This window comes from Rhinolophus ferrumequinum, chromosome 4, assembly GCF_004115265.2.
Source record: "Rhinolophus ferrumequinum isolate MPI-CBG mRhiFer1 chromosome 4, mRhiFer1_v1.p, whole genome shotgun sequence".
Classification (NCBI taxonomy): domain Eukaryota; kingdom Metazoa; phylum Chordata; class Mammalia; order Chiroptera; family Rhinolophidae; genus Rhinolophus; species Rhinolophus ferrumequinum.
Window position 1 is genome coordinate 104,577,186 of NC_046287.1, and position 21,193 is coordinate 104,598,378.

Consider the following 21,193-nt stretch of genomic DNA (forward strand, 5'->3'; position numbering starts at 1 on the left):
TTGGCTCAAGTAAACTCTTATAAAAATTCAAAACAACTTTTTAAAAGTACAAATTTGCAGTTATAAAAAGTCACAGGGATGTAAAATACAGCACAGGAATACAGTCAATAATATTGTGACAACGCGGTACGGTGTCAGATGGTTGCTGGACTTACCACGGTGATCACTGCTTTAGGTGTATAAAGGTTGAATAACTATGGTGTACCCGTGAAACTAATATAATAATGAATATCAACTGTAATTGAAAACCTAAAATTTTTTTAATTGAAAAAGTGTCAAAATTATAAAAATAGTTAATTCTAAGTAATGGGATTAGGGCTACTTTATATTTTCATATACTTTCTACAGATTACTTTTAGAATCAGAACAAAGCACATAGTATTTTAAAAATTAAGCAGAAAGAAAAGAGAAAGAGATGGGCTACTCAAGAATAATGCAGGTCTTCAAGTTTCTAATATTAACCACCTACAGAAGAGTCAAGCTGGAAAAACAGAAAGAAGGGGAGTAGTGAGAAAGAGGCTTCTGGGTCGGAGTAACACTGAGAGTAATGGAAAGAAACATTTTTATCATATTCAATTTCACACAGATGGTAAATAGGAAAATTTTACATAACTTAAGAAATCCAGACTTGACAGAATGTAAAAGACTGTAAGAAAAAGCAAACCAACAAGCACGTGAAAGCTTTCTCTCAGTTGCAAAGGGATGGAGAAAGACATAGTATCACTCAGGACAGTCAAGACAATTCAAGCCTCATCTAACTTCTCAACTATTGCCTTTGAAAATTCAAATTTCTGTGTTCCAGCTCAGGTTAGGAGTTTCCCTGAACTCACTTTTTTTTTCTTTTAACTTCTATTTTTAATTGTACCTAAAAATATAGTTAAAATACACATCATGCTATTCCTACTTTCTGGAAAACTCCCTTTCATCAATGTTTCATCACGTATGGAAGCCCAGTGACCCACTGCTGCAGGGACACATTTTCCCTTCCCACAGGGCTGCTGGGCTGCACAGCACAGCAGCCTGCAGCTGCACACAGGAAGGAGGCACGCCTTTGCACTGGACGTAATGACATGCCATCCCCTGTTGAAAAGTCCCCTCCTCTGATCATCAACCAGCCTGAGAGCAGAACCAGCAAGTCTGCATTTATGCCGTCTTAAAATATTCACACACTGCTTGCTGATTCAGCTCCCCAAATAGGTTATCGGGTCCCGAAGGACAGGTGACATAGATTTGGGTGTTTGCAGGGCACAGACACACACTGGACTGGCTCCGGAACAGGTTCCACAGCAGTGCTTCCTGAGAGACCCGGACGCATTCACATACCCAGTTCTCTTCTATTACTCCAATGATGTATTTGTCATCCCCACTTGGGTCAGGGTGTTGCTTCTGCTCGGCATAAAATTCCTGGAGAGCTGCTACGGTGTGGGAAGAAAGCTGGGGGACGTCGTCATCGTCTGAGTCACTCATCTCACAAATTGTGACCTGCAGATGAAGAGCTGTGAGTTTTTTTCCTTCCCATCAAATAACAAAACAATTTTATCTCACAGCAAGGATCTAAACTGAAGGTGTGTTTTCTAAGGGAAACATACATATTTCAATGAGATTAAATATCTACAGAGGTTGTCCACAGAACTACAGTTTAACAAATGCAGAGTTTTCCAGTATTCCTTGTGAACGAAAAATACATTCAGCCTAAGAGAAAGCTTGTAAGATTATTTGAGCCAAACTGACGACAATTGCCGGGAAACAGTCTCAACGGATTCAGAAAATGCTCCAGCAAATGGCCATTTTGCAACTTACCCTGTTTCCCCGAAAATAAGACCTAGCCAGACACAATCAGCCCTAATGTGTCTTTTGGAGCAAAAATTTATATAAGACCCAATCTTATTTTATTGTAAGACCAGGTCTAATATAATATAGCATAGTATAATACCGGGTCTTATATTAATTTTTGCTCCAAAAGACGCATTAGAGCTGATTGTCTGGCTAGGTCTTATTTTGGGGGAAACACAGTATTTTATACAATAGACTCAAAGGAGGAAGGTTACATGAAATCCATTGGTTGTAGATTAAGGGGGTGGGAGAAAGCAAAGCGGGAAATCTCTAGGATTGAATAAAAAGAAAATTGGAGAGACACACACTTCTTTTACATTGGTGGGTACAGGACAGTTAATAGCATTTTACAGCACATAGAGATGGCATTTGGGGAACAAGAGAACAATGAGGGATTTTGTAGTTTTCTGCTCTGGTGTGGTGGTTTGTGCCTCCTGGGGGTAGAGGGGGGTCCGGAAAGGGATTACTCTGACATTCCAAGGGTCTGTTATCTTAGACGCAAAAAGACAACAGAGAGGCTCACTTAAGGTACTGACTGATCTTTGTCAAGGAAGCTATAGACCAAGGATGTGACTTGCCACCATGGCCCACCTTAGTTAGGAAGTTTTTATGCTCACGCCACCCTATGTGGTTCTTTTCAGTCTCCTGAGCTTGTCAGGTTTAACATGTGCACTCAGCTTTCACAAATAAGATTTTCATTTTGATTCCTTGCTGAACAAAATTTTCACCATAAATATATTTTGATTTCTCCTAGTACCCCAATGGCCATATGCAGAAATTTCACAGTAGAGTCTCTGAATCAGAGATCTTTTTATACTTGACAGTCACTGTCCAGGTGATCTAAGGCTCCTGGGTGTTACTGAAAGAACAAGGATTAAAGAGGAGCATTTAAAGATGTGAAAAATAAAAGGGGTGACAAGGAGAAAAAGTAAAACAGAGAGAAAAGGAAGGTGCTTCTGTAGAACTGATGGCCAGGCACAGTTACTTCTTGGGGTACCAGAGTCAGCCAAACTGCAAGATTAAGGCATAGCCCTCCTTCAGCCAAGTCGGCCCAAGACCCCAGACAACTGCAAGTTCAGGGGCTTCCCCAAACCACCCTTATGTTCAATAATTTGCTAGAAAGACTCATGGGACTCACTGAAAGCAATTATACTCACATTTGTTACACGGAAAGGGTACAAAGGAGAACCAGCCAAGGAAGAGATACATAGGGCAGAGTGTAGAAGAGTTCCAAACAGGAAGCTTCCATGGCCTCAGGAAGCATCACCCTCCTGGCAGGTGACAATATGCATAGAGTCCTGCCAGCTGGAGGCTCGGCTGAGCGTCAGTGTCTAGTCTGTATTGAGCCTCCGTGGCATTGGCATGACTGCCTCCATCACTACCCACCTGGATGAAGTCCGTCTCTAGCTCTAGGTCCCTGACGAGGGCTGATATGGCCTGAGGATCCTCCATGAATAACAGACATTCCTATTACTTGGGAAAGTGTTCACAGGTTACCTGTCAAACGTCAACCTCTCTTGGGTGAAGCCCGATTCCTTACTACACAGGAACCAAACACATTTCTAAATCATTATCTAAGAGCACAAAAACAGCTCCTACCCTTAATGTTATAAGACCAGGTCTTAGATTAATTTTTGCTCCAAAAGACATATTAGAGCTGATTGGCCGGCTAGGTCTTATTTTTGGGGAAACACTATACTTGCTTTTTGAAATATGTCTCAATTTTACAGCAAGTGATGTGCTGAAAGCAGAAATTACTCAAGAGCTTCGGAACTTGCTCTCTTTCTACTGCAAGGCCTGTGTGGGTTTATCAGCTCCAAAGCCTTAGCCTCAGGCCAGGGCCACCAAGGGCAGCTGGAATAGCAAAACTAACACTAGTTCTGCAGGCCGCAGTAATGGTAATGTTCAAAACACCGGGAGTCACCACTTGAATGAGAAATGCACCCAGATGCTTTGTTCTCCTTTTCAAAGTCAAAGAGCCAGCCATTCCACCGGAGAACCTCGTAACAAAAACAAAACCTTGAATGTACCAACTACTAACATACCAGTGTACTTTCAGGAATCTCAAGAACAGGTAAGTCACGAAGTCACAAAAGAAGGAAAATGCAGATGATTCCAGTTAAATGAAGCTCAGGAAAACGCAGATGAAAGCAAGTGAAAGAAAATCACAAGATTAAAGTCAGTGGTTCCCTCTGGGAGTGAGATAGGCTTGGAGAGGAATACACATAATTTCTTAAAAGTCTATTACATATCAGCAGACCTGTGCATTTGATTCTGTAGTAAAAAGTGCCTGAAATGGCTTCCAGCAGCTTGATGCCTCGCCAGAGTATCATTTTAGTTTACTGCACAAAGAATAAATCTTCAGGAAGGCATACCAGGAGCTATCAGGCCGAGTTTCCAGGCAGAAAGTCCAAAGATGAGTGTGTGCATGCTGCACGGCTGAGAACACACAGCAAACTGCTCTGCAAACTACCAGGAGGTTCCATTTTGGTTGGGTATTCAGGATTGAAAGTTCCTTTCACTCGAAAAAAATCGGACAACTATTACAATCCATGTCTCTTGGCAGAGGTGAAGTGTACATCCAGTGCTGATCAAAGGTGCGTGACCATGTCTAGAAGAGTTGATGGACAAAGCAAAGCGTGTGTGTCCAAACTCACATACGTATATCCTTGCTATAGACAGGAATATTTGAATTTTTATTTATTAATACGAAGCACTTTCCATAGCTGCATCCGGGGAGAAGTGCTTCAAATTGTAGCTTAAAACCTGTTAGCAAATCATTTAGAAATAAAACATGAAAACCATAAAAACAAACCAGGTGACTTTAAGTACAAAACAAAGAATTCTAAAGAGCAGTTTAAGAAAACTCTCACGGCTCTGAAAAGAAATAAATTTCAATCTCTATTTTGGTAGAATTTTATTTTAAAAGAAATAAAAATGTTAATTTAAAATTTATTTCAAAAATTATTTTAAAGAAAGTTTATTTTAAAGCTGATGAAATGCATTCACTTGATAATCATTCGCTGAGGCACTACTTTGGACTAAGCACCATTCTGGGTGATGGGAGTCAAAGTCCCTGTCGCCTGGGAGCTTAGGCAGGAATAGGCTACAAACAGTAGAAATAAAAATGTATGTTGAACATGACAAGATCAATGGAGGCACCTGTGGAGTCTCGGGGCTGCGATTTCAGCATCCTGCCTTTCATACATTACTAAGGCGGAGTTCAGGAGCACATCACCTAAGTGGGAAAAAGTGAAATGCTGACATAATAGACATTACTAAAGACTAAATTAAATGAACCTTAGTTTTAATATACTAATTTTGTTTTGCATAAGTCATTATTTAATAATTTTCTAAGTGGGTTTGTGAAATCGCTGTGGGAGATTTTCAAGTCCAGAAGAGTTGGGAGGTGCTGTGTTGTTATTACGACGTTGAGCCTTATTACCTGGTCAACACTGTAGACAACAGCTCTCAAAGGAGAACCAGGTAAGATTTGCCCTCCCTCCCCCCCTAGGGGATCATCTGGGAAAGTCTGGAGGCATTTTTGTTTGTCACAACTGGAGAGGGTGTTAATGGCCTCTACCGTAGTGGGTAGAGGCCAGGGAAGCTGGTAAACTTTACAAGGACAACCCTCCACCACAGAACTATGGGACCCAAAACGTCAGCAGTGCTAGCGTTGAGGAACCCTGCTCTAGGCAGAAAGGCACAATTGTGACCATGTGGTGAGCCCTCTGCTGCAGGAGCTGCATTTCCTGCTGCAGATCACTAAAGAGCACGTGCAGGTAGAGGACCTAAGTGAAATCGCTGGTGGCTTAAGTTGGCCTTGAGGGAGAAGGCAGGATGGAGCATGAGGATGACAGAGGAACAGCACGAGCAAAGATGTGGGCTCGTCAACGCGCAGCCTCAGCAGGCGAGAGTGGACTCCTAACGCGCTGTGCGGTTCCTTTGTATTTCTTTGCGCTCAACTCAGTACAGCTAACGTAACCTAAACAGAACGTCCAGAACCTGGGATTCCCACGTACCCATTTCACAAGACCGCCCCCACCTCATGTCGCACGGGTCACCGCGCGCTCTCTGCAGGTACTCCGAGAAGGCAGTGCGGTGCATGGGAATCGCACTAACGCCACTAACCCCGATTCCCCGGACCCCCCGCCCGCGTCAGCAGTGCGCTCCCCGGCTCCTCCGCGAACCTCCGCGCGACGGACGGCGGGAGCGGCCCGGCCCTCCGCGCATTCCCGCTCGTCCGCGGTCCGGGAAGGGCCATGACCTGTCACCGTGTCCTCGTCTCCGCGTGTGCAGCTACCCCGCTTTCCACACGACGTACGCTGTTGTTTTTAAACTAACTTGAAGAAATCGAGTAACAAGTTACGTCCAGTCCCGTCCTCTGGATCCCGTGTAACCACAACCCCTGTCCAGGAAGCCGGCCGGTCTTCACGTCCCTGCGGCGCAGGGGTCCCCGCCCAAGCCCTCCCGTGACCCTCAGACGCCGTCCCCGTCCCCGCTGTCCTTGGCGCCGGGACGGCCCAGCGGCCACGCGGACCCCCACCATCTCGGGGAAGGTCCAGGCCCCCTCTGAGCTCCCACAGCTCGCTGGCCGCGCCCAGACACCATTGACTGTTCACCGTCCTTCCCGACTACACAGGATAGCGGTGAGAAACGAAGCCGCCCCCTGCCCACCCCACAGCCGCGCCGCCCGTCCACTCACCGCCACGCGTGCGCTGGGACAGCCGGGAGTATGGGCGGGGCCCGCTGAGCCGCGCATGCGCAACCCGCCGGCCCGATCCGGGCGCGCGTGCGTCACAGCCCTGGTAGCAGCCCGCAGGCGCTGCCTCTGGCTGGGAAGGGGGTCACTCGAGCTCCTTTCTCGTTAGTGCCTTAGAGAAAGGCGGCAGTACAAAAACTTAAGGATTTAATTAGATCCCCTTCAAACTCAATGTATTCCAGGAAACCTATTTTGCACTTGAGGGATGTACATTTCACAAACATCCATCAAGGCTTCATTTGTCCTCTTATAATCGAGAAATCAAGACATTAAATAAGGACATCAATTATGATGATTAGAAAAGAACCCTTTAAACCCTGCACTATAATCACATTTCTCGTCGGTACACTTTGCCTTCCCAAACTTAAACGTGGCTACTGGAAGTCCAGCCACCCGCACTTCATATTTCGGGGTTGGCTGCGAAGAATGCGAGATCTGGTTGGTGAAACCGTCGTCAGCCTGAAATAAGACCAGCTACTGATTTGCCAAATAATGTCAGCCAACAACATTGTTTATTAAAATGATTCCAAATATAGGTCACTTTTTGGTGCGCTGGCTTGCTGTGCTGACTCTTCAAAGCTGTTAGTGTTTCACTTTTTGAGTGCATCCTTCAATATGTATTAAACATGTATTAAACATCTAGCAAACGGGCACTTACTAAAAAGGTTCCCTTCCACTCTGGCAGTTACCAACTCGTAAGGGATGTATTTATTTTCCATTCCCCAAGGCAGTCAACCTATATTACGTTCCTACCTTCATTTCCTTTACCAATTTCATTATCGTGCTCAATTCTACATATTCTGCTGAATTGCTTTAAATCCTTTCTAGCATAAGATGAGGATATGAATGAATGGCTCAGCTGCCAAATACCATCATTCAACAGTTCATAAAAAAAGGTTTACAACTTTGGGAGTTAACCATAATTTCTATTTAAAATACTGTTTCTAGGTCTATAGTAGTAACTCATGTTTTATTTTTACTTGGGTGGCTATGAACCGATGATAAATCTATTAAACCAAATATTTCAAAACCAGGTCTAACTCAACAAAGGAGTAGGAAAGAAAATATATAAAACAAACTAAAATCAATAACATGAACCAAGAAACAAGAACCAACTTTTATGGTAGTGTATTTTTACAGAGGTAGTGTTTCATACATACAAGAGACTGCCTTGGCTTAAAACTTAACAAGTTAATGTTAAAGCAAATTATTTTTGGTTTGCAACAGATCTTTTTAAGCTTTCAAAGTTTCAGTTGCTGTCATAGCATGTGAGACACAATAGTTATCTTTTATGTAATGTGTACTACTATTTTTATAATTGAAGTGATCATAGACGTCAGGAAGTTCAAACAGTTATACCTCCACCAACAGTGCTGACTGCTCAGCTTGCCAGTAATACATGAAATTAACATTTTCCTGGTGAAACATTTGCATTGTAATTTAATAGTGTTTACAAATCATAAAATATTAAAAATATTAAAGGCAATTTGATTGGTGTTGATCTAAAGGGAAAAGTACTTGTCAAGTTAAACTGGACTTGAATGAACATTTCAAATCAATTTCAATTCAGGAATTATTCCTTTTGTGTACTCAGAAATGATTTTTGTTCATCTTGCTACTCTTCAGAAACGGTGCATAAAAGAAATGGAGACTACTCTGGAAAGATCTCTTAAGATGAAGCTAGACTGTTTTTCTTTATAAAAATAACCAATGATCTATAATTACGAGAACACAGATTAAGGTGTTTTTCTTCCTTTCTTTAAGTGTTTTATCATCAAATTACTCAAATTAACCTAAGCATGTTGTAAAGGATGCTCCCTAGAATTCTAGTCCCATCATATGCGTTGAGAAGAGACAAATACCGTGTTTCCCCCAAAATAAGACCGGGTCTTATATTAATTTTTACTCCATTAGGGCTTATTTTCAGGGGATGTCTTATTTTTTCATGTACAACAATCTACATTTATTCGAATACAGTCATGTCATCTTCTTCTGGAACATTGTCATAACATTAAATGCGTCCATCTGGCTGATGATCTTAACTAGGGCTTATTTTCAGGGAAACACGGTAAGATGAGGAAAATCTAATTAAGATCTTCACAATGGGCATTAGTGTGATAAAGCCTTTAACTTCACAGAGCAAAGAAACTTGTGTTATTTCTCCAATTTATGTGGTAACAGCTAAGTGATAAAGAATTAGTGATGCATGAAACTCACTTCGGAAATCAGGATTTTGATTGTTGTAGGAATAATGAGCATATTCAGCAGAAACTGAAATGCTCAAATAAATTTTGTTTAAAAAACATACAGTAACTATAGTGAACTCGATCACAATAGCATCATGGTGTTTGTGACTGGGGCTCTAAGGGCACACTGTACTGGTGTGAAGACATCACGGTATTTAAAAATAATGACCATCAGGCATTAGACTTTGTGTTAGGGCAGTTATCTAATAATGGAGCAAAACGTGTTCTTAGACTTTAAATGTAATGGAATTTATCGAGCATCTATTACTATATTTTATCCATCAGTGTGTCTTCAATTTTTTCTTTGGGAAGAGTAATTTATATTGAAAGCGTTCAGCAGGGTTCTGATATATGTGCTAGAATTTTGACAGTATGCTGACATCAGTGCTGTATGGAGTTTCTGAGCAAAAGATTTTCTCATTAACATCACCAAATATGCCCCCTACTTCCACTTAGTTTTAAAAGACTAAAATTGAAATGCCATTTGAGATTACAAAGACCCAATCTGGGATCCCATGTTCAAAAAAAAAAAAAAATTCATAATCTAACATACAGAAGGCATCATTCATAAACCACTCAATATAAACCACTCAATATAAATCAACTGTATTTTTAGAGATGTCTTTTAAGAAACAGTATCAGATTTCTATATTTGGGACCTTTAAAATCACCTATGGCTCTCCCCAATGACAGATAATTAGCCTTTGCCCAGGGTACCATCCTTATTAAAGAGGGAAAACAAAAAGTCAAACACTTACTCTGCTTTGTCCTCTTAAACCTGAATTTTCTTTATCCACCCTCGGAGTGGACTCAAATCTCAATGTAATCTAAGAAATACCATTATAAATCAATGAATATTCAAAGCAAAATCAAGTTTAAAATAAATATATTTTTTCTTAACAAATTAACTTTTCACTGCATATGTTTACAAGATTTAAGATTAGATAAAGGGGGACAATCTAACACAGAGAATGTAATTTTCCACTTTACCTGAAAGGCCAAAAACAATGACCGAAACCACTAAAAACATTTACTACAAATATGCCCCAAATCCAATGATTTAATGACTAACTCTAAAATTGTTTCTAAGACTGTGGACTGAGATAAAAATAAATATGCTCAGTATTACAGAATTAAACAAAACATTTTCTTTCTGAATCCTGGATATTTTATTAAGGTTGGGTGTTCTCCCAGAAGGTAATGCAAGTCTTTATCTATACAGATATGTCATCATGTTTTTTATTTTTAATTATTTTATGACTGTGTAATGACCCCAGTGTCAATCATCCTATGATGGTAAATGAACTAGCACCATTTCAATCAGTTTCATAAAACAGTCTAGCTAAATACCCATGGACAAATCACACACGGTCAAAACAAAAATGTAATAAAAATATTTAGTGAAAAAACAGATTTTAACTCCCATTTATGGATTTAAAAAATACAAATAAAATTTTATCAACTTGATATTCATCTTATAACTGGCTCAATACATAACCTTGATTTATTTCCTAAAACTGTATTGTAGCATCTTTTGAAAAATTAAATGTAACTATATAACTTCATTAGTAATGTTAATAGAGGTAAATAGTTAAAACAGTAAACTTATCCCAGGGTCTCTTCAAAAAACTGAAAAGTCTTAGTGTAAGTTTAAAGTTTTAATATTTATAAATTTAAAAAATTTTACATGTGCTCAATTGTAGCAGTGGTAACATTTTGTGATGATGAAACCAAAGTCACTGCATGGAGCTTCAGTGTGCAGACAGCAAACCACACCCCCAGTCTTTGCAATGTCATAATTTTATGTGGTAGAAGACACCACACCGGAAGCCTGGACTCAGAACACACTTGAGATCCGTTAGGTACATAGGACAGGTGCAATATTTAATTTCAGGCTCAGAAGGTTAGCTACTAGTACATACCTGACAGCTCCTAATAGCTGAGGCCTAAGAATATAGACAGAAAAGGAGGAAAAAACCTCTCCACTGCTGGGAAGGCCTGGGGACAGGTTGGAGCAAACCCCCGTGGGGAAGGAGGGCATAGACCCTGGGACGCAGATGTGCAGGCCAGCCTCCCATCAGCACCCAAGCGTCTCAGACGGTTCAGTCTTCACAAAGACTTGGACTGGGAGCCAGGGGCAGAGACTGGTCACGCTATCCGTCCTCTCAGGACAGAAGGGATGCCCTGTTGTTCAGCTCCTATCTTTACCTGAACCAAATCTACTCTTTGACTAAATATGTCATGGGCTCCCATCATAACCATTAGGATGACTTTACATTTCTACATCTAAATTAAATGTTTTAGTTCAACTTGAACCATGGCACTTCAATTTGAGCTCAGCAATATACCTAACATGGACATTTTTAAGTTTAAGAAATCTATTTTTAAAGAATTCTTAAATGCAGTGTTTTCAGGACATAGTTACCAAGTCAGAGAATATCCACTTACATTTTAAAATAATTTAAACATTATAATATCCTCAAATCAGCTATGTTGTCTTGTAGAAGCATTTCCAGGAAATTATAATGTTAAAAACTCATATCCAAATCAGTTCCTTATTCTCTGGTTTAAAAAACAAACAAACAAACCCTAAGAAGTATTGAGGTTCCTTCTGTCATAACATTTAATATTTTATTCAGGAACCAATAATGATAACTATCTGTCACAGACAGCTAACTTAGTAAGGTCTAATTACAACCACCTGTAATGAGAGAGGTGGCAAACAGAAACAAGTAAACTGTAACAGACAAAAATCATATTTTAAGGATTCAATCAACACTATATACTAGGGTACTCAGACTTGAAATCCTTGAAATCAAGAGTTCATTCCCTTCAATACTTGAGGGGTTCACACAAGTATTAACAGAAATGGGAAACATGGTGACATTAGAAATACAGAGTCAACATTTTTGCTAAAAGAGAAAGTTCAATCAAAGACAGTAAGGAGAGTGTCAGATTGAGGGGGGAATTAGAGATGCTGCGTTTTGAAACAAAAATTGTGAAAAAAAGGTAGTGACCATCTCATCTGAACAGAATAATGTAATCAAATTAGATACATGGCTTACAATGAAAATGAAATAAGACTAAATTCTTAAAATTAGTTTGAAAGACTGCAGTTTTTGTTTGTTTTACATAAAATGTCACACTTTATACCAGACAAAAACTCAATGCAGTGATGTTAACATGTCACTCCTGCCTTCCATCAATTAAAAGACAGTGAGGCAGAAAGACCCACATGATGGTGCTGAAAAGGACACTGTCAAGTACTGTCTAGCAATTTAGCTACCCAGGCAGCCACCCATCCAGAAGGACAATAAAAAGAAGCCAATCCTTTTAACAAGGCTACAAGAATATAGTTACAGGTGCTGTAACATGAATACAAATTGTGATTGTGCCTTGGGAAACAAATGCGCCAAGGAAAATAAAATCAAAAAATGAACTGAAAACTAGAAATTTCATATAACATAAAATTTTTTAAAAATCAAATACTCGACAGTGTCCCTTTAACATACATATATAAAAAGGAGGCACAAATAATGTTTTTGTTTTTAAAACTCTTTTGACAACAGTCAGTTTAATTTAAAAAAAAAAAAAAGCAATTTGTCAGAATTCAGCCAGTATTCTTGACACCCACTGGGCCAAGAGCATTGAAACAAAATCCAAAAATCTGAAAAGCCAATAAACATAGCTAAAGACAAAACTGGACAAAATAAAACACAAGACCCAAAGTAAACAAATATCCAATTAGGAACACACACACACACACACACACACACACACACACACACAAACACTTGAGGAGTCTAGCTGTTGCAATTAAGTGGCATCCCCATTACCTGAAAATGGTGGTGGCATTGTTTTCCAGTTTGCCACTAATCAACATTCTGGTGATATCTTAAGTATTGTTTGGTCCAATCTGAAGTAAATCTTGTTTTAATTAAAAGCAGTTAATTAAAAGCAGTCTAATGAAACTGCAATATTATAATAGCATCTGGGCAAATTTAGTAAATACATTTCCATCTAGATAAAAGTTGTTAAATACAGATGCCTTTCCATGTACCAAGGCATTTCTTTCCTACTCGTTTGTGTCCTCAGTAACCTGGTTACGGTTGCCATGGCCAGCGGACCTGCCCAGTTTCAGGGCAGGCAAAGGGGTTGCACTTATCACACAGACACACAAGGCTCACACTACCCGCGGGAGCTGGGACACAGACAGCGAGACAGTGCCAATCAAAGTGATTCCTGGTGCTCATGACTTCAAGTTCTTTACAGGAAAGAGAAGAAACCTCAGTGTTCAAAGTGTTTTTAAAATACGTGTATTTCATGACATGATACTAGTTGTTTCCTAGCTGTCTTTTAAGACGTTTTTGCTCTACCTCAGTTGTTACCCAATGGTAATCAAATTAAAAGAAATGTTCCTCAAAGTTAGGGTTCCAGGCTTTGCACCCGCGCATGTCTGGCGTCACACGTGCAGGTTGGGGCTAGCTCACACACTCCAGTTCTGGCAGCTGGAGCTGTCAGGGGCAGTTACACACACATGCACAGCGTCACGTATGAAGGAGCACACTCTGCCATCAGGCAGCAACCCCATGCTCCATGCCAGCTGAGCACGTGAGCGCCAAGGACACAGCAGGATACCCGCCCTCCCAGCAGTGCCGCGTGGCAGCAGGCAGTTCCATATGCTTACAGTTTACACACTAGCTTTCATTCCCATAATCCAAGGGGAGCGTGGCAACAGTACAAAACTCCTGATTAGAAAAGCAAACTAGAGGATGCGTTTACCTCTTAAATTAAGTTTACATGGCTCCTGTGAAGTGAGGAAACACCCACCCTGGCATCATTACTGCCCCTAATGCTTTTATGTATAACAGTCGGCAGGAAGCAGTCATTTCCATCCTTTAAAGTGGTTATTGCTCAACAAGCTGTTCAGAGCAGAGCTGCGAGGCTGGGCAGAAACACACTCAGTCAGACCACACGCGCAAACCTCTCGTGGCACAGACCCACAGGACACACCATCAACAGGGCACCAGGTTCACCGCATCACAGCCTCACCAACTTGGAAGCAGCAAGACTGGATTTCTTACTAAAACAAGTCTGCTCTTTTTGTGTACTTTCTTCTTAAAATTAAGGCAATGAAATAACTATAGTTCCTAAAGTTCTTTTTATGGAACAAAAATATACATGTATTTTCCTCAAGGTCAGGCATCCAAGAATGCTCAGAGACCTGTTAACACAAAACCTGCAACACCAGCAGACGTTACAAAAGAGTGGTTGCGAGCGTCCCTGTGGAGACCACAGACACCTGCTGACAGTTCCTTCGAACCGTCAAAGGGAAGAAAAAGCACAAAAGCACAAAACCTCTTGCAGTTTCAACGTCCTCTGCCTCGATTCAAAACTTGTGGGGTGGCACGGGAGGAGCTTTTGCCGCTGAGACCGCCAGGGCCCGCCAACGGGAGCTCTGACTCCGCAGGTGTCCGTTGGCCCAGCTCCCCAGTGACGCGGGTGGTCCACGGACAATGTCTGAGAACCTGCCGAGCATGCGGCCACCTAACACTTCATGGCAGAAGCTCTAGGCTTTGGCTAGCCACCTAACACTTGACGAAGGCACGAGGCACTGACTGGGTTCTCCTGCTGCCCACCCGTCTGCACATGTATGGAATCTCATTTTGAAAATGTTAAGTCACCCTTCAAAACCTACAAGACACGTATGAGCGATGGCTGGCCCCTAACAGCGACACTAGCTTGAGGCTGACCTCTCCCATGTCACCACATTACGATCACACCGCCAGGCTCTCCGAAATCCCAAGTGGCCAAGGAATTGGGGGCAGGACAAGACTCAGTCACCTGTTAGCAAGTCAGGGCACTTTGCAGAAAGGGTCTGAATTAGGCATAGTTTTGTTCTTTATTTTACACACAGGAGCCCACCAACATTTGCCATAAACTCCTCTAAACTCTTCAGGAAGGCCATCTTTTGCTTCCGGTCCAGCGTGGGGGGCGTGCTGCTTGCGGTGAGCTTGTTGAAGGCATCTGCCAGTCTCTGGTAAATGATGGGGTCTTGTTGACTTGACAGTAATGTTTCGACCAATTCAGAATACTCAGCCTATTGAAGAGAGAAAGAGCACGTAAGAACAGCCTTCCTCAAACACGGGTAGCTCCTGCGTCATGCCCCGGGCACCTCTCAGAGGCCAGGTCGGCAGCTCTTCCTACAGGTCAGCACTTACTGAAAGCTTGCCACACACAACAGACTGCTCACCTGTCAAAACAACCCTACGAGGTACCAGGCTCTGTGGACGCTCCTGCTTTCACAGGTGGCAGTTCTCACACAGTAACATTAGTCAGGCCCCTGAGTGAGAATCCAGGCTGTCTGGCTGCAGAAGCCATGTGATCACCAATTTTGTTGTGTTACCACCTGTTTTCAAACCACATGACCCGTGTTTTACATTTTATAGGGAACCTAAGTCTGCAGCCTGACTTCATTTCCCAGAGGCTGCACACAAATATGGCAGGAGCTATTGGGAGCCGGTGGCAGAGCGGGAAGGTGTACGTCGCTCCGCTCTCCAAGTGGAAGGACAATGCCTGAATGACTGCGCATGCAGCTGCCAGCCAGCACTGTGCCAGTGGCTCTGGGAGGGCGCAGTAGCTCGGGCCACACTGGGGCACAGGCTGTGCGCGGAGCCTTTGTTTTCAGTGCCCCCATAATAAAGCCTTAAACAGAGGGCGGGGCTAGGGCTAAGGTAGATTCAACCAGCACAGCTTTCCAAGATAAACTCTCTTGAAAAAAGGCTGGTCGGCCACCATTTTTCATTTGCTTCTTGTGGTGAAACCAAATGTCAACTACATTTGGGAAAGAGACGAGCAAGGCGCTGCACCCCACCCCCACCCACAGCCTGGAGCCAGAGCAGCTGCCCTAACTGCCCCCAAGGGACAGGCCTGCTCACGGGCGAGAAAACAGAAAGGGCCAGAAACAGCTGAGCCTGTGGGCCAGACCAGCAGGACACTGCCCTCACCCACCCCAGGCCTGCTCTCTCTCCTACAAGGTGTGAAGCTTTTATAAGGTAACCACAATGTACGGCTTATATATGTGGGGACTAGAAGCCCCTCTTCCTAGGAAGCAACTGGAAATCAGTGACAGAGAAAGGACCTGAGTCCCTTTCTCTGAAATCCCAAGTACCTGCAGCTTGGGGCAGATGGTCCAGAAAGCCCGCTGGGCAGGGGTCTTCAAGTGGTATGAAGACCACCCCGAAATCCTATCTTTTTAAAAGGGGAAATAAAATGAAACCCTGAGCACCAGTCACAGCAAATGCTATGGTCTCTACACTTAAAAACTAATGTCAAGGCTTCTCTAGCCAATCACTTAGTCATGCTGGGACATGTGGGAGGCAGGGAGGGTTCTGGGAAACTGAGGCAGCTGATGACCAAATATGATTCTTCCCGTACAGTTGATGGGTCCTTACTCTACTGGGACAGGGAAGGGACACAAGTGACCCAGGATAACCTTAACCCAGTATCAGGGAGTGTTTGAGTCTCTAAAAGCTCAAAAAAAAAGAGGAAAGAAAAGACACTGTTCCCCACACTGTAATCGGCAGTACCACACTGTGCTCTCCAGACTCTTTGAAGGCAGTGTCCTCTGCGGCCCCAGGCTCACTCATCTTGTTTTCCTAACAAAACTGAGTTCCTCAGGGACAGAAAGCACGTCCCCGTCATTCCCTGACGTTGATGCCTGGTTCCTAGCACCGCCGTGGCAGGACATACTTAGGGCTGTGACCATGCAAAGGATGGCTCACAGCAGTGCAGGCTACAGACGGGGTGTGAGGAAGCAGGGCCTCCCGGGCCAGCACTGCAGCCTGAGCCACAGGCCGCCCGGCGAGGGAGCGCTCCTCTGAGCGGTACCTGATGCAAGCACACCAGCGTGTAGAAGGCCTCGCCAGCCGCCGTCGTCATCTCCGTGTTGTGCTTTTGCAGAACCAGCATATCAAACGCCAGCTGAAAGGACACAGGGGACCTCTAAGTAAGACCCTTCCCCATTCCATACTTATTATCAAATAAATCTGAAAATTAGAAAAAATGGTGTTTTAAAGCCAAGGAGAGGATACAGATGCAATTACTCGCTGTGATATAACAATCAAGTTATCAAACTCCCTGTGGTATTCACATCTGTTTTCAAGAACACAGAACAGAAGTGGAGGGTTGTGTGTCAGAGTAATTATCTCCTTGGCCACGAGAGAAGGTGAGCGCGTCCTCATTTGAGAGATTTATGGGCACTGACGTAGCCATCCAAGCAGGTGGTCCACATACCACCCAAGTGCCTTACCTTCAGGAAGTGCCGTGTGGCGAGGAACAGTGGGGAGTCTGTCTCCTGGGCCTTGGCACACTGCTCAGCCAGCGGTGTCAGAGCCTCCAGGCACAGCTGGCAAACCTCTGAACTCATCCTGATCATGAAGGTCAAAGAACAAACCAGAGCGGACACACCTGACTTAGAGCTACTATCAGATGGCTGTGTTTCCAGACGTGAATACAGGGATTAAGTATATCAGTATGATGTCTTCACTGAGCTATGCGAGAAGAGAAGACCCCCAAGGTGTGGAGCTGATCCCTGAGTATCTGGGGTCTGAGGCTGGAGACTCACAGCATGTTTCTGATCGTGAGGCACACAACTGATAAAAAGCCCTGACATTCCCTTCTGTCAGGGAGCTAAGATCAGATGCTCAGCAACAGTGTATGACATTATTAACTGGGGCACTCAATAAAAAAGTGATTTAGGGACCAGGGGCCCAATGCCTCTGGGATCTGTGAAAGGACAAGATGAGACAAACTAACAAAAAACCCCAAAGAATTAGGGCAGTTATAGAGATAGCGACTTTTTAAAGAATTAAAACTGAACCACAGAAGAAAAAAGAAAAACACGAATTTTAAAAACTTTTCTTCAGGTAGGCTCTCTCCCTCAAGTGACAAGTGACAATGATGTTCATTTAAAGGATATGACGTCATTCCTAGTTCTAGGGAGTACATCAGACTTTTAAAAAGATCTTCAGGAAGCTGTGGTATTTTTTCAGGAAAAATCTCACAGATAAATGTGATTAATTTGTAGTATTGATTACAAAGGGTTGGAAACTGAAAAACAAAAGGTAAATATTTAGATGCTTAATGGTATCTTTTCTATTTTCATTAAAAAGTAAAGTAATAACAGATAAGCCTCTAAGTATAATGATTTCTTTAAAACACATACAAGATATAGAAAACACAAAGACCTAATTAAATGTAAAAATAAGTTAAAGGGAATATTTTTGTAACTAATAGGAAAATAATGCATAGTAGAAACAATTATCTTCTGAATAATAAAAGCTACAACCAATTCCAGATAATTCTATGTGTTTACCTGGAAAAAGTAAACAAAGCAGCCACATCTCAAATTATTAAACGCCCAGGAAATAAACTGTTCCACAAATGTGTTTATCTGCATTCAAACGTGTTGGAAAACATGAGAAGGTAACACCAACTGTTTCAAGTATTCGTAGAACAGAGTAGTCAGCCCTTCACACTCCCCAAATCTAATTTCTGATCAGACAGACCTGCAGAACTGAGGTAAACAGTAGGCGATCTAATTTAACGTCACTTAAGAAAATACAAGTCTAAATGTTTAATGCTTTATTTGAAAAAATCAAAAAGCCCTACAAGCCAATCACTACCCAAGCTGACTAAACTGCTCCATCCTATAGGCTGTGTATGAACGTGGCTCATGGGTCACCAGAATCCTTCCCAACAGAGACATCTACCACGAGAGCACGTGGTGACCGCCCACCAGGCTGGAAGTCTGCAGCCCTCCCACTCGGACACTCACCTTCCAAGTGCACCTCAGTCTCTCCGTCCTGCCTGCCTGTGTCCCATCACTGTGCACGCACCCATGTCCCTGTCCCCACCCTCACCATCCTGCGACAGCTGGCGAGAAGACTTGTAAGAAAGGGCACCTCACCACCAGCCCCTCAACCACCAGTCTCAGCGGTGAGACTGCGGCACAACGTAGTCAGAAGGTACAGAAAGGAAAAGCTGTTGTGATCGTGAGTCCCTACCACCCGATTTCCACATGGAGTGACCTGTAATTCCTTCCCTGCTTAATCCCTCACCCTGAGAATGGTGCTCAGAAGGATCAGAGGCAGGTGTGCACCTACATGCCTAACTTACTTCATCTGCTTAATAACAAGCGCTGAGGGAGTCGAGACTGCTGACGTGAGGACGCAGCCTCGAGAGGAAGCACTGTTCCTTCACTAGTACCTCATGAACGCGGGACTCTGGGCAGGACTGAGTGGGAGTCTGTGTCCTGAGCTGCAGGTACGAGTGTGAACGACACAGAGCAGGGATGCAGACGCTCCACGTTCACATGTACTTAGATAAGCGGGAATGCAGACACCCAGTTAAATTGGAGGCACGTTTTCGTCTAAACTCCTGGGGCCTGGAGCTCACGCATTTCAATGGTCACATCCACCCTCCTCAATTACCTTCAAGAGGTCTTGTGACATCAAGGGCAGGATGAGGTTCACCCCATACAGAACCACGTCGGCTGCCGACACGGACCTGCCCGCCGCTTGTCCCGGCTCATGTCCTCTGAACACTTCATCTGGTGAGACAGAAAGAGTGCATGCAGTCTGACAGCTGGAGCAGTGCAACGTCCACAAAGCTGGACACATTCCGCCCTCACGGTAGTGAAATACACTCGACCCCCAAGCACAGGGACCCGCAAAGCGCACGGTGACATAGCTGGTAAGTGGCCCAGGGTCACCCTTTTGAATTTCACTTTTTAGGGTCTCTGAGTACTCGATACAGAAGACATTCTGTGTTCTACATTACACATTATTCTACTAATGCTCAATTAGTATTTTGAAAAGTAGCATCTACTCCACTGCATGCTGGCCATACTGTGAGTTAGATAATTTCCACAGTAACACCCGCTTTCCCTCTTAGGGGACCCTGCTCTGGCTGCCAGCTCCCTCTCCTATTAATAGGCTGCCTAGGATGTTCATTTTACTTTACAATATTTGAAATATTTTATCTTACCTATTATTTTAAAAATAATTACTTAAAAATATTATCTTCCCTTTACCATGTATTTTATCAGCTAATACTGTTTATCATTTTGTATTTTAAGTCTTTGTTTTTCTTTCTTCTAAACTTCAACTCTATCTACCCTTATTCTTTTTACCCATATTTCGTACTTTTAATCCTGAGTGTTTTAGCCCCAACTTCTTTTCTTAATGTTTTATTGTGATTTTAATCTTTTTGCTCTTTTATTGTGAACACCTCCCATCACCCGTATGTGCTCTACCATTTATCCTCAGAACATGGGCAGGGCGTGCAACCTGGGAGGCTGCGGGGCATCTCCCTCTAAATGCCTTTCAGTATTAGCTCTTGACTCTGAGTCAGGTCCCTCAGGGGCCCGGCTCTGGCCTGGGTGCCTACACCCCCAGAGGCAACTGACAAGGTATGAAACTGCTGGCTGGTGCAACACGCACCTTTCCAGGGAAGGGCTCAGTAACCATTCCAGGTTTTGAAGGCACTTGACCTAGAAAAGGTCAAGAACTCCTGGATTAAGAAACACCAACCCGAAGGAATCAGGAAACACAAGGGTGGCACCTGGGTGAGAGATGGGCCTGGCTGAGTGGCAGCTGCGCTTTGGTACAGAGAGGACTCACTGCGGGTGTGGGACAAGCCATTTCACATGGGCACCCCAGCTGACTGCGAAGGAGTCAACCTTCTAGACTGCAGTGCGCAGAGCCTGGCACAGTGCAGACCCTGGAAAAGGACCTTGTGCAGTGAGTAAGGAGACAGAGAAAGAACCACGTCAAGCCCAGAAGACACGGGAAAGTGGAAGGTCTCTCATAAGGAAGGGGTGGCCACAACGGCCAATGTCTGCACAACATGTGCCAGGAGAGTCCAGACAGAATTCGTTCTTCTCTTACAAAGCAGCATCTCGTGTTAAGGCAAGGTGGGTGGCAGGGTGAGACCGCAGTGAGGGCACTGCAAGTAAACGAGGTCTCCACCACCGGTGACATCCTCACTGGAAGCAACAGTCCCCTCTTGCCTGCTGGCTGCTGGCCACAGAGCCAGGCACCAGGCAGGCTTCACAGCTGATACGGATGGCACTGTGGAAGGCATCCCCACAGCACTGGCATGGAAGGCTGGCCAAGTGCCCAGAGCTGTGCTGTCAGGGCGCCCCTGCGAGATCTCTGCGGGGGGGGGGGGGGGGGGATAAGAGCTCGAGTCCAGTGCGTCCCACCCCGACAACGGCCCCCACGCTGCACGCTGGGAGCGCCGGGGTTTCCCAGGGCATTGGCGCAGGGGCCCTGCAACTTCCTGGTGT

At 43.6% G+C, this 21,193-nt stretch overlaps 2 protein-coding genes across 9 annotated transcripts in view; both read right to left on the reverse strand.

Annotated features, from left to right (window-relative positions):
- The window catches only part of EEF1AKMT1 (EEF1A lysine methyltransferase 1), a 23,038-nt gene extending 8,463 nt beyond the window's left edge, over positions 1 to 14,575 (reverse strand). For 2 of the 7 annotated variants that reach the window (XR_004422866.1, XM_033104663.1), the window contains exons 1-2: positions 12,678 to 14,575; positions 1,324 to 1,482 (exon numbers count right to left, since the gene is read on the reverse strand). Coding sequence is in view for 6 of the 7 variants with exons in the window: in XM_033104663.1 (XP_032960554.1) it covers positions 1,324 to 1,467 (144 nt within the window). In the remaining variant the exon portion in view is untranslated. The other 5 variants (XM_033104664.1, XM_033104668.1, XM_033104665.1 and 2 more) reach the window with 5 other exon arrangements.
- Positions 14,576 to 14,718: 143 nt separating this feature from the next.
- The window catches only part of XPO4 (exportin 4), an 85,953-nt gene continuing 79,478 nt past the window's right edge, over positions 14,719 to 21,193 (reverse strand). The window contains exons 19-23 of one of the 2 annotated variants that reach the window (XM_033104661.1): positions 19,335 to 19,453; positions 17,822 to 17,952; positions 17,153 to 17,270; positions 16,732 to 16,824; positions 14,719 to 14,941 (exon numbers count right to left, since the gene is read on the reverse strand). In XM_033104661.1, the coding sequence (XP_032960552.1) occupies positions 14,744 to 14,941; positions 16,732 to 16,824; positions 17,153 to 17,270; positions 17,822 to 17,952; positions 19,335 to 19,453 (659 nt within the window). In that variant the 3' untranslated portion in view covers positions 14,719 to 14,743. The remainder of the gene's footprint in view (positions 14,942 to 16,731; positions 16,825 to 17,152; positions 17,271 to 17,821; positions 17,953 to 19,334; positions 19,454 to 21,193) is intronic. The other variant, XM_033104662.1, reaches the window with a different exon arrangement.